This window comes from Carex rostrata, chromosome 13 (assembly GCF_964058835.1).
Source record: "Carex rostrata chromosome 13, lpCarRost1.2, whole genome shotgun sequence".
Lineage (NCBI taxonomy): Eukaryota > Viridiplantae > Streptophyta > Magnoliopsida > Poales > Cyperaceae > Carex > Carex rostrata.
The window spans coordinates 5152122-5165679 of NC_135930.1; the positions used below are offsets into that span (position 1 = coordinate 5152122).

At 40.5% G+C, this 13558-nt stretch overlaps 2 protein-coding genes across 3 annotated transcripts; one reads left to right on the top strand and one right to left on the bottom strand.

The window, feature by feature from the left end:
* Nucleotides 1-202: 202 nt before the first annotated feature.
* On the top strand, nucleotides 203-13257 carry LOC144564283 (indole-3-acetic acid-amido synthetase GH3.17-like). Of its 2 annotated transcripts, none has more exons than XM_078313870.1 (5): nucleotides 203-604; nucleotides 8585-8686; nucleotides 8918-9302; nucleotides 9427-9871; nucleotides 12563-13257. In XM_078313870.1, exons 1-5 carry the CDS (start codon nucleotides 246-248, stop codon nucleotides 13159-13161), a joined length of 1890 nt encoding a protein of 629 aa, XP_078169996.1. In that variant the 5' UTR covers nucleotides 203-245; the 3' UTR covers nucleotides 13162-13257. The 2 variants fall into 2 exon arrangements, with proteins under 2 accessions (XP_078169996.1, XP_078169997.1); XM_078313871.1 differs by lacking the exon at nucleotides 203-604 and adding an exon at nucleotides 7698-7732.
* LOC144564364 (uncharacterized) lies at nucleotides 817-6833 on the bottom strand. Its single transcript, XM_078313970.1, has 3 exons — nucleotides 6367-6833; nucleotides 4930-5958; nucleotides 817-4786 (listed from the first exon to the last, which is right to left on the bottom strand). Exons 1-3 carry the CDS (start codon nucleotides 6831-6833, stop codon nucleotides 817-819), a joined length of 5466 nt encoding a protein of 1821 aa, XP_078170096.1.
* Nucleotides 13258-13558: the final 301 nt, after the last annotated feature.

Sequence of the window (13558 nt, forward strand, 5' to 3'; positions counted from 1 at the left end):
TTAGGTCAAGCCGTACGACCTACAATTTTTTTTAATTTTTGGACATATTTAGTGTCAAGTCGTCAAAAAAGCCACATTTTTTTTATATCAAACTATGCCACGTACAATTTTCGGGAATAAAATAAGACATCAATTATGTTTCCGACAGTTGAAACAATGCTGTTATCCGGGTGCTTTTAGACACATATAAAGGACACTCTGAGACATTGTGCCTATAATAGAACTTCCTCTCTATTGCCCACCTTATGCTCTATAAAGTTGAAACAATGAAAAACCCCTCTTCTACATTAGATTATATGTTCACAAGCTCATCTATGATACCAAGTTACGACCCATACGACCATCTTCTGGGCATTCAACTTGTCGAACAATTAACAAAAAATGCCAGCCTAATCCAAGAGATGGTTTTGGATGAGATACTAAATAGAAATTCAGAAACTGAATATTTGCATGGTTTTATGAAAGGAGAGAGAGATAAAGACTTGTTCAGGAAGCAAGTGCCAATAGTAGACTACGACAAGGTGAAGCCTTACATAGAGAGAATAGCAAATGGAGAGAATTCTAATATTATCTCTGGAAAGCCAATTGTAGAGCTTTTTAGAAGGTATATATTCAAAGTTTTTTTTTTTTTTTTTTTGTTTAATTCATGCCCTTAGGCTTCTCATTCCAACAAAAACCGGTTACATTCACATAGAGTTTCAATAACAGTAAAAATCACCAACTAAAACCAACCTACTCTTTCCAGATAGGAATACAAATTCCTTTTTAGTAGAGCATCCAAAAACAAAACTAAAGCAAAACCTCTATAAACCCTATTCACCACTCATGAGGTACTGGTATTCCTGGCTCCGCAGGGAACATAGGAAAAGTGTGACCCAGTATGGAATCACCTTTTATCCTTCCTCTCTTGGCAAGACTGTCGGCTAGGGAATTGTTTGCTCTACTTTCATACGTGCAAGTAAATCCTCTATTACTCCTCAACTTTTTCCAAACATCTAAGGTTTCCTTATGCGCCCTCCAATCAACTTCAATAGGTGGGTTGAGGTCTGTGCAGAGAGCTGCTAGGGTAGAATTGTCAGTGATAAAAGAGCACTCTGGTATGTTTGCAAAATCAATTCCTTGCTGGAGAGCAATCGCCTCAGCTTGGAAAGCACAGCAAGCTAACACTCGTTCTGCTTTGTACACCATCAATATTGAGCCCTTTTTAAAAAAGAAACCAATCCCTCCCACCCAGCCAAATGCCCAAGATCCATCAACCCGACAAGTAATCAAATGATGAGCATGAACCTGATTTGTTACCTGGTTGCTTGCCGAGAGCCTGGTTGTGGGCTGCTTTGCTAGAGAAATGGAGTTTTCCACTTCGATTTGAGAAACATATGATTTGAATTGTGCGAAGGATGGTATTTTTCCTTGGAAGGCCATGTCATTCCTAGAGCGCCAGATTGCCCATAAAGCCATGCACACCTCCTGCCATAGGTCAATTGGGATCGAATCCATGAGATGAACCAGAATTCTCTGCATCGAGGTGTTAAACCCCCCCGTCCTGATTGCCAAGTTACCGGCTAACCAACATGATCTTGAGAAGGGGCATAGAAAAGCCAGATGGAGCTCATCCTCCTCTGTTTGACCGCACATCAAACAAATAGGATCCCCTCTGTTGAGCCTGGACGCCATTGTCTTCCCCAACGGAAGGGCCCCATGTGCCAATTTCCAGACAAATACTCTTAGTCTCGGAGGCATGTCCCCTTCATGCCATATTCTCTTCCACATCGCAGATGCCTGTTGTTCATTTATTCCTTGATTTCGGGTTGCTACAGGTGGTTGTTGCGACATCAAAGCTGCATAGGCTTTCCTAACAGAGAAAGACCCATTGTTAGAGAGTGCAAAAATAAGTCTGTCAGCGCCTCTTCCTGCAGCCGGTGGTCTGAGATTAGAAACAATCCACATGGCTGCCGCATACCCAAACCGACCCGCTATCAAATTGATACTCCAGTTTCCTGATTCCTCATCCACCAGTTGGTTCACTGTAGAGATCCTGTCTTCTTGAGATTGCGGTTCATGATTCAGTGCTTGAGGGAACCAAGGCTGAGCAAATATGGTGCAACGAGACCCATCCCCTAGATCCCAGGAAACCATGGTTTGGAGATTGTCCCTTAGAGAAAGAATGCCCCTCCAGAAAATAGTGCATCTAGACCTTCTTTTACTCAACCAGAGCTCACTACGCGGGAGGTACTTGGCTCTCAATTGTTGGGCCCATAAAGCTTCTGACCCAGCCGCAATTCTAAAGAGCATCTTCATTAACATGACCTTGTTCATTTGATGAAGGTCTCTCAATCCAATTCCCCCCATGTTGATTGGGGCAATAATTTTATCCCATGCCAGTAAGGCCATATACCTCTGTTTATCCACTTTGCCCCAAAAGAACTTCCTCACTAGAGCATTCAGTTTGTTGATAATTTTTGTCGGGATGAGAGTAGTTGCCATGAAATAGATCGGGATAGCTTGAAGAACTGACTTGATGAGGACAATTCTTCCTGCTTGTGTCAGAATTTTGCTCTTCCAAGAATTGAGCCTGGATGAGACCCATTCCACTAGAAAATCAAAGGATTGGGCTGTTGTAGTAATTGGAGCCCCCAAATAGGATAAAGACACAATTTCTTGGTTAACCCCAAAGATGTCTGCAATTTCAATACGATCAGCCGTTCCCGTTAATTGGCTGAACCAGATTGAGCTCTTAGCGGGTCCAATTTGCTGACCTGAAACGGCCGAGAAGGCTTCCAAAGCTTGTTTAAAGAGTACAGCTTCGTGAGGAGTGGCTCTGCCCAGTAAAAGAAGATCATATGCATAAAGAATATCGGTAATCGGAGAGCAAGAAGGAGCCATCTTGACTCCCTGGATAGAGCTGGTCTTGACCAATTCCGCTAAGCTGCGTGATAATAGATCCATACCCATTATGAACAAGTACGGAGATAAAGAGCACCCTTGACGGAGGCCACAGCTAGGTTTGAACGACCCCCCACTTCCTCCCCCATTTAGAACAATAGAAAATTCAGAAGATCTCACACAAGCCATAATCCATTTTCTCATTTGGTTTGGAATGCCATATAGCGGGATAATTGAATCAAGAAAGTCCCAATCCATGCGGTCGAAAGCCTTCGATAAATCCACTTTCAAGCAAAAGTCAGAGTTGACATGGGAAGGAGATTTAAATGAGTGTAAGACCTCTCTCAAGAGAATCACGTTTTCTGAAATTTCGCGACCCGGAACAAAAGCTAATTGAGAAGAGGAGATGCAGCCTGCTATGTATGGTTTGAGTCTGTTGGTGAGAATCCTTGAGATGACCTTGTATATAACATTGCACACGGAGATTGGGCGATAATCCCCCACCTGGGAAGGATCTTTGACTTTAGGAATAAGAATCAAATTGGACTTAGCAATTTCAGATTGCATGATCCCTGTTATAAAGAAATTTCGGACCTCTGAAATAACCAGTGGCCCAAAAAGGTCCCATTGCTGTTGCAGAAGGTATGCATTGAACCCATCAGGCCCAGCTGCCTTGTGCGGCCCTAGCGCCATTAGGGCCATTTGTATCTCCTGGTCAGATGGAATTGAGTCTAGACTCGGCCCAATAAAGTCTGGAATTTTTGGAAAATTGCCTAACAGTGTTGGGCTATACATCAGGTTAGTGTCGGCCCTGACTCCCCTTGTGTAAATCCCTCTGAAATGCGCTAGAAACACCCTTCTAATCTCCCTTTCTTCAGTAACCCAACCTGATCCTGGAACCCAAATAGACCCGATAGCATTCCTTCTTCGCCTAGTCACAGTTGAGGCATGAAAAAAGGCGGAGTTACGATCTCCAAAAACCGCCCATTTGATTCTTGATCGTTGGTGCCAGAACATCTCCCTCATCAGTAAAACCCTTTCATGCTCCTCATTTAGTCGGGATTCCTCCTCTCTATCTACTTGATCAGGTTGAGTTGCATTTAGCCTTGACATTTCCTTCTCCACTTCTTTTAGCATCTGACTTGGGGACTTGTTCTTTTTGACCCATGCTTGAGCCTCTGACTTGAATTGCCTTTGCATATCAGTCCAGGATGTTATGGGAGCCTTAACCACCTTCTCGCAAACTGATTTAAAATCAGGTCTAAGAGACCACCAATTTTCACATCGAAAGGGGGCTTTTGTCATTTTCTTAATTGGTTGAGGCCTTAGAAGGATAGGGAGATGATCACTGTTAAACCTTGGGATGTGGTAAACCGATGAATTCGGATATTGCATAGTCCATTCGAGATTACCCATCGCGCGGTCTAATCTTTCACTGACATTCCTATGGCCAGCTTTCTTGTTTGACCAAGTGTATGCCGGGCCCTTGTGACCCAAGTCAATCAGACCCGATTCATTGACCCAGTTTCTGAAGGCCATGTTGCCTGATTTGAATACATCTGATCCCCCCCATTTCTCTTCCATTGAAGCTATAGCGTTAAAGTCCCCTATGACCAAAATTGGCAATTCCTCTTCCTTCATTAGGGCATCAATCTGATCCCAAATAGCTGGGTTCAGAGCTCTCTTTGGATCCCCATATATGCAGACCAACACCCAATCAGAGTTTGGCCCTTTCCCTTTCACCCTTCCTGCTATCAAATTCATACTTCTTTGGATTAAAGTGACTGACTGATCATCATCCCAAATCAGCCACAATCCACCAGACTTACCATTTGAGGAGACCACAATCGAATTCTTGAGAGATAAGAGGTTTATACGTTGAGCCGCCTTTTGGAGATTACATCTAGTTTCGGAAATAAAGGCAAATTTAGCGTCCGTGCATTGGAGGTAGTGATTGAGAGTTGGAACTGTTGAGCCTCCGCTGCCTCGACAGTTCCAAGAGAAGATACTCATAAATTCGTTGGCAGCGGAACATGCCCCGCTGACCTTGGCTTTTTGGGTTGGAGTTGAGAGGATGAAGAAGAGACTGGCACTGTTTCCCTCTCTAAAACAGTGACAAGGCAGTTTAAATTCTCGGATAGTTCGGCTGATGGTAGGCCCTGGTGTGTCTGAAGTGATGGCCCGGTAGGAGAGGTTTGGTGAAAATGCCTTTTGAGATTGGGTTTGAAAGCTGGTAATTGGGCCCTAGGAATTAAGGTGACATCTGTGATCCAAGGCCCACGAGTTGGTTTTAGAAGCTGCTGGCCCAGAAATCGAGCTGCCTGGTCAGGTTTTTGCATTAGAGTAGCAAGCCTGGAATGATCAGCACACGTCCCCAAGTCATGCCCCAATAGCCCACAGAAAATACAGATGCGGCTAACCTTCTCATAGACACAATACATTGTCAGATCTCCTAGCACAGGGTGGGTAACACGAACCTTGTCCATCAGCGGCTCTTCCAGATTAATTGTTACCTTGATTTTATAGAACCTTTTCCCACCAACATACCCCTCTACTGGCCTTGACATAGGCACTCCTACCTCCTTACCCAACAGAATCAGGCCCTCCTCTGAGAAAGCATTAAGAGGAACATGGAACAGTTGCACCCACAGTGAAGGCTCTTTGATTTCGCTAGGATTCAACTCCTCGTGCGATTTCACTAATTTAAAAGCAACCAAATCGCCTTTAAAAGTCCATGGCCCACCATTTAGTGCTGTTTGGAGATCAAGTAGGTCTGCAAACTCAAGGAGGAAGGTGTTTTTCGCTACTGACTTGAAATAGGTGTTGGGATCGGCATCCCAAGCTTTCATCATCGCCTGTTGGAATTGGGATTCGATAGCAGTTCTGTTCGAAATGACACGAGAGAGAAGGCACCTAGACCAATCGGTGCTTGAGGTTGCTCCACTGGGCATTTTTAGAACAGGGCCCGAGCTTTCTCTGGTATGTAAGCCGATGAACCTCTGAATGAGGGCTTCATCTTCCTCAGTGATGCTCGCCATTAGAGGGACCAAGAGTATAGAGAGGATTGATAGAAGCCTAAAGAGAAGAGAGAGAACAGTAGAGAGTATAGAGGAATAGTTCTGTTTGGATGAAGGAAAGAATGTATGGATGTGCCCTAGAGTGGAGAGGGCGTGTGGATTAATCAGCAGTTTTGTTTTGGCCTGTATGGTGCTGGGGCCTTCAAGCAGAGTGGAAGGTTTCCAGAGGTACCTCTAATTTGTTGTTATGTGGGGGGGAGGGTTGTGGGGTATGGGAAGGCAGTTTCCTTGGGATTTGTCTTTTCTTTGTGAATTGGGGGAGGGATATTTTACCACTCTGTGTCGCAGGTTACCTCTGTTGGAGAAGGGACACGTGTAGACACTTCGTAGGTGAGGGGTAGTATGGGAATAAAAGAGTTTGTTGGCATATCCCCTTGGTGTCATGTAGTGCTGCTTCTTAACAGACCTTGTCAATTGACTGGTCCCTCTGACCGTTGGTTTTGCATCCACCTTGGCTGTTGAACTCGGTGCAACATAGGTCAACATGAGCCCAAACCTTAGCCCCCAGCTACAGGCCGCCGGAGCGCCTCTGCGGCTTGAATCCTTCATTGGAAAATTGATCCAGAGCACTCGTCTCCTCCAAGGAGGGATGTAACCAGGTCCAAACTGATCCTGGTCATGAGGTGGTAATGGACCATCAGCATCATCTGATTCCGGTGAATGAGGAGGAGGGGGTGGGGGATAGCCAGGGTTGGTGTCCAGTCGTCCATCTAGGAGGATTTGGCAAGTCGTCCACCTACCATCATGCCCGACTATTAGCTGAAATGGGATTAGTTGGGGGTCCGGTGTGTCTAACCATAGTCTGACCGCCGTTGAATCTTCACCATTCAGACACTCCCTTTGGACTCCCCTTACTATTCCCATAGAGGCCATAGCTTCTCTGAAATAAAAGGGATGCCAGAAATCGATTGGGAAATCTAAGATAGTGAGGTGGACTCTGTGCATCTCGGGTAGGGGTTCAGACCCGTTTAGGGCTTGCCATGGCTGCGGTAAGAACTTTTGCCTTTCCCAAAAGGATGAGTCGAGGTAGAATTCATCATTGTATAGCCAAGAGGGTAGGTAAATCAGGAAGCCCCTGGGAACTAGTCCGATACTGCCAGCAATTCAGAGAACCACCATATCTTTCAACCAGCAATCGACTAATCTGGGCTTTGTTCAGCTGGGGAATGGGAGCAATTGAGTATAGGAGTACTGGCGAGTTCAAATCCTGCAATATCCTTTCATGGCCATCCATCGGTGTGAGGAAACAATACTGAGTTAATAGTTGATTTGGGTTTGGAAATTCGAGCTCCATTTTGGGGCATGAAAGAACCCCCAAATCAGGAACTGTCAGGGATAAGGCAGTGGTGGTCAATGGCTAGCGAGAGGAGAAAGGTGAGATAAAAATGGAGTAAGAAAGGTGGAGGGAGAGAATGTGGCAGCGGTGGTGTGGTGTAGTGAGTGGTGTGTAGTGAGTGGAGAAGGGCTCAAAGAGAAGGGAGAAGGGCTCAAAGAGAAGGGCTCAAAAAAACTACTAGTAATGCGATTTCAGGTTGTCATTATTTTACAGCTAGCATTCAACTAGGTACAGTTCTCCGGATATTCAAACTATACCATTGAATTCATCCTAATTTCTCTCAACCAAAAGTTTTTATTCTGGAGTGACAACTTGGTATATATTCAAAGTAGAATCTATTAATTGTTCTCTCTTTGCATTTTCTTTTCATTGATGTTCATTTTTGTATGATTTTTAATATTATCTCTGGAAAGCCAATTGTAGAGCTTTTTAGAAGGTATATATTCAAAGTAGAATCTATTAATTGTTCTCTCTTTGCATTTTCTTTTCATTGATGTTCATTTTTGTATGATTTTTATTTATTAAAAGAGCACTTTTTTGAGCTGGAGAATTGCATATCCACGTCCTGATTAGGGATGCCAATGGGTACGATACGGATAGGGTGGAGTCATTTTCATACCCATACCCATTAACAATTGATCTCATCCATATTCTATCCATACCTGTTAAGAATTTGTCTTACCCTACCCTACCCATATCCGTTAAGATTAACAGATAACGAAACAGCAGTGGGCAAATAACGAATAATACAAATATAATGGTTTTATTATTTTTACAAATAAACCATCAAAACTTATTATGTCATACATATGCAATCACAATTACTAATATAAAATTAAAATATAAATATACAATTAATTCTAAGTAATAGAATTTTATTATGCAAAAAAAAAATTAAAATTACAAATATCTCTTCTAACAAATTTAATTCCTTAACTAAATAATAAAATATTCAAATAAAAAAGTAAAATGTTTAGCATAATATTCTTCTTATGATATAATTTATTTTATATAATTATCCGTTACCCAACGGGTACGAAATAACATTTACCCGTAGCCATACCCGTTTATCTAACGAAAACAAAATCCTTACCCATACCCATACCCAATAAGTTAACGAAAAAAAAATCTTACCCATATCCGTCTTATCAAATACGATACAGGTAGGATAAACTGGTAAACGGATGTCATTGACACCCCCTAGTCCTGATGTCTCTTTTGTTGTTCTTAATTGAAAACATATATCACTTTTGTTATAACAATATTTTATTATTGCTTCTTTTTGCAGTTCTGGTACATCTGGAGGGCAGAATAAGCTGATGCCATCAACTGAGGAAGATATGGATAGACATATATTTATGAACAATATTTTAAATTCGGTAATCAACAAGTGAGTTACCGATCGAGTCACACATATATATATAGATACATTAATTTGTCATATACTCGTATATTACGGTTTGTCTAATATTTGTACAACCCTCTAAGCTTTCGAAATTTTGAAATATAAGAATGGGCTACTCAGAAAATAAAAGTCATTTATTTCCATTAATATTGATCATAAAGAAAAACCAAATTGATTGCAAGCAACTCATGAGCTATATTAATTGATTTGATGCAGATCGGTGAAAGGATTAGAAGAAGGAAAAGGCATGGATCTTTTCTTCATTATGCCAGAGTTCACCACCCCATCTGGCCTCCCTTGTAGACCCGTCCTCACTAGCATGTATAAAAGACGGCAATTTCGTGAGCGCTACTCCAACTTCTGCAACATGTATACAAGCCCTTATGCAGCCATTATCTGCACTGACAACCGTCAGGGTATGTACACTCATCTTCTCTGCGGTCTGATACAACGGGATGAAGTCCTCCGTGTTGGTGCCATCTTTGCATCAGCTTTCCTTCGTGCCATGAAGTTCTTAGAAGAACACTGGCAAGAGCTATGTCTTGATATTAGAACCGGTGATGTTAGCCGTTGGGTTACTGACACAAGCTGTAGAGAAGCGGTAATTTTGAATGTTAATTTTATAGCAGCCTTTTAAGTTGATGAAGATCTAATAAAATAATCTAGTTAATTAGTTATTAGCTAGCCCAATTAACTATTAATTTTTGCATTCAAACATATATCAGGTACTAGGGAAAATCATGACGGGACCAGATGCAGAGCTGGCAGATGTGATAGAGTCTGAGTGCAAGAAACATCCATGGGAAGGAATGATCAAGAGGTTATGGCCCAAGACCAAGTTCATCGAAGTGATCGTAACGGGATCAATGATGCAATATGTACCACTCCTAGAGTTCTACGGCGGTGGTTTACCTCTTGTTTCGCCTAGATACGCATCATCGGAGTGTTCTTTTGGGATCAATTTGAGGCCATTGGACAAGCCGTGTGACGTAGCGTACACGCTATTGCCTAATATGTGTTACTATGAATTTATAAGGGTAAAGGATGAAGAAGATGGTGCCAGGGGCAAAGATGGCAATATTATTGCCGATGCTCCAGTGGAGGAGGTGGTCCCATTGGTGGATGTGGATTTGGGGTGTTACTACGAGCTAATAGTGACTACTTTCACAGGTTAGTTCAACATCATTTTGTTTGTGGTTGACAAGCTCTCTATTTTTGTCTCTTACCATTTTTTTTTTTTTTTTTTTGAGAAAAATGGGTTGAACCCACCAGTTTCATTAGAAACTAATAGTGTTTTTACAAAATTCGGTACTTAAGAAAGTACCAGCACACAACTAAGTAATGGAATCAGAGGACCATAGCTCTTATATTACAAAAGATAAACTAGCCGAATAGATACAAAAAGACTGCCAGAGAATCAGAGTATATATAAGGAGTAAATTACTGGCAACATAGCTACTATCATCACTAGAGGAGGCTGAAGAGGATTCAGAAACAGGAGGGAATAAATTAACCAGCTGCCCTGTCAATGGCCTGACTGTCAACAAGGTCAGCCAAGTACTCCACTAGTTGAGATCCTTCTAATCTAAGTCTAGGGTCCGATTCCCCTTTCCTCGGCATCGGTATCGATCGGAGACCTCTATGATACTGCCTGCCTGGTTCAAAGGGGTAACATGCATCAAAAGACTAAATTAAAGTTAATTTTAAAAAAGAATTATCATACTTAACTTTACACCAATAAAAAGTAAGAGATATTTTTGTTTTTTTTTGACAAAAAGTGGGGTAATCCCACCAGTTTTATTAGGAAACTAAAAAAAAAGTTTATACAAAATGGAGGTACTATAATGTACAAATTCTAACAAAATAGGAGAAAAATACACATATTCCCTTTCCAGGGTATCTGAGTCGGAGAGGATGATCAGACTGCCTTCCTAATGCAAGGTAGTAGTATCAAAAGGTAAAACAATTGTTAATTTAAAGTAAGAATCATCTTGTCTTAATTTGCACCAAATTGAGGTTAAGGCTATAATGGTTGATGCTAACATATGGACTGATTTAGGGGTTACCTAATTGAAACAAACTTTGTTTCGTTCTAACCAAACTACCCATAAGGTGGCAACTCTAATTAGCTCGACTAATAATGAGGAGTCTTTTAATGGTATACATGAATCAAAAAACCAGAGATCATCAATAGTTTCACAGTTATAGTAAAATCTAGTATGATTGGTAATCCATGACCATAAAGAGGTAAGAGTGAGGCTATGGTACTTGGTAATGCGTGGATCGTTTCGTGCATTGGATTCACATCTCCGTTTTTAAAGTCTAAATAGTTGATCCGAACCGCTCAACACCATTATCATATGAAAATATACTTAGAAACCAAATTTTATATTTTTTGGAATTTTTTTACTATTTAAAGTCAAGGTATAGTGGCCCATTGACTTGTATATACCATTTAATTGTCTATTAAAGTCAAGGTGTAGTGACTCATTGATAAAAGTATCATGCACATAAATAGAGATTAAAACTAATATTTGGAATAGATTAGAGAAAACAATAAAGGGCACACTTCCCATCCCATCTATCCAACTAGAAATTGGTATCTAAATCTAGGGGTGTACAAAAATACTGTCGACCCACTCAACCCGTCTGACTCGTCCGACCCGATTCGTATTTTATCGAGTTGAGATGTTACTAGGTCGGGTCATGGGTTTGCTCTTAATAATCCGTTTATATCCGAATCCGGCCTCAAATCTACGTTTCTACATTTTTACAGAACTTCTCTTGCTATTTACTCCTCCCCTCACGTTTAAAGCACTCTTTATTTCTACCCAATCTGAGGATATTTAAGAGTTTTAAGTTTAATTTGAATTTGAATTGTTATGTTTTTTTATTTCATGGATTTTATATGGGATTGTTATATGTTGCTGCCTTTTTTTTTAGGATGTTACATTCTAGATATGTTTTTTTTGTTATAGATGTTATATGCTAAATTATTTCGATTTTATTTATGTTTGTCAATTTTATTTGTACCTAGTTTTAATAAAAATAGTAAAAATATATATAATAGATTTTCGATCAAAATTATAACCCATCTAACCCGCATAATCCGTAATAACCCGTATATAAAAAAAATAGATGAATTGGATTGGGTTATGGGTGGGTCAAGTAAAGAATTTTTTAACCCGGTTTAATCGGGTTGGATTCAAATTTTAATAATATATCATCGACCCGCCCGTTGTACACCCCTATCTAAACCATTACCAAGGATCCTTTTTATACCTAGATTAAACATATCAACATCCTTAATGATGCTTAACCAGAAAGAGAAGCATCTAGGGGCTGACAAACCCTTATGTCCATATTTACTAATCAAAATGAGTTTCCACTAACATGTTACATTAGATCTTTAAATCTAATCCACTTTTATTTAAAAGTGATTTGTTCATTCTATCTAAATTCAAGACCCCTAAGCCCCCTTGAACTTTGCTAAGACAGTCATCCCATGCTACTAAATAATATTTTTTCTTGGTTGGAGAGTTACCAGAACACAAAAACTTTTTCCTAATTTATAATAGTAGATCCAATTTAAGAAAGAGATGGAATATCAATAATTCAATATTATTAAAATTGTGAGATATAGGTAGTACAAGTGTACAATTAGCGTTATTTTTTAAAAGTAAATAACCTAGTATTATAAAAATAAAAGAGAGTACAAATAATCTATTTATTTCCTTTTACAAAAACAAATTTTTATATATACCTTCAATGACATATTGAGTTATTGACAATGCTTGTTAATTATAAATTAACGAGTGAGAAACATCTACTAACAAGAGTCATGTTTTTGGCCATATTCAGGTTTGTACCGGTACCGAGTTGGTGACATCCTCCAGGTGACAGGGTTCTACAATGCTGCACCACAATTCAAATTTGTCCGACGTCGCGATGTCGTGCTGAGCATTGATATGGACAAGACCACTGAAGAGGACCTCCTCAAAGCCATCTCTGCTGCAAAACCTCTCCTCTCGCAACTCTCTATCCTTCTTTCTGACTACACCTCTTTTGCTGACATTTCCTCCCACCCCGGCCACTATGTCCTCTTTTGGGAACTCATCCCTGCCACCATGACTGGTACTTCCAAAGAACTCGCGGTCCTTCTCGATCGTAAAGTTCTGGAGGAATGTTGTGCTGTAGTCGAGAGTTGTTTGAACACGGTATATCGGCGCTATAGGAGTCAAGGCACATGGATTGGGCCTTTGGAAATACGTGTGGTTGGTAATGGGGCATTTGATGCTCTGATGGATTTATGTTTGTCGAGAGGCTCTTCTGTCAACCAGTACAAAACCCCACGTTGCATCAAATCGACCGATGCCATTGCTGTGTTGGATGAGAAGGTCGTTGGGAGGTATTTCAGTCAGAAAGTGCCGCATTGCAATTGGGAGCTGTATAAGAGTTGAGAAGAAGGTTGTTTAAGAAGCTAAAATTGATTCTTTCTTTAAATTGTCATTTTGATTCAGAAAGAACATGCTATGCTAAAGATTCAGTGTTCCAGATCGACTAGTTAATTTGTTTTTGCCTGGTGTCACAAAGGTTCATTTGCAAGTGAAATTGTTAAACTATTCTAATTCATTTTGTTCTCATCCACCTTCCTTGATTCTATTTATCCATGATTTTCATATGGAAAGGTTTATTTGTTCATTTGCTGTCTCAGGCAATACAAAGGCTTAAATTTATTGGTACAGGATAGGTAAAGCTATGTGTAGGCAAAAATTAAACTCTGTAAGAATTCACTTAAAATTAACCTCAATATGTGAGCCTTGCGTTGCTTGGACGAAATGAATAATTTTTTAATAA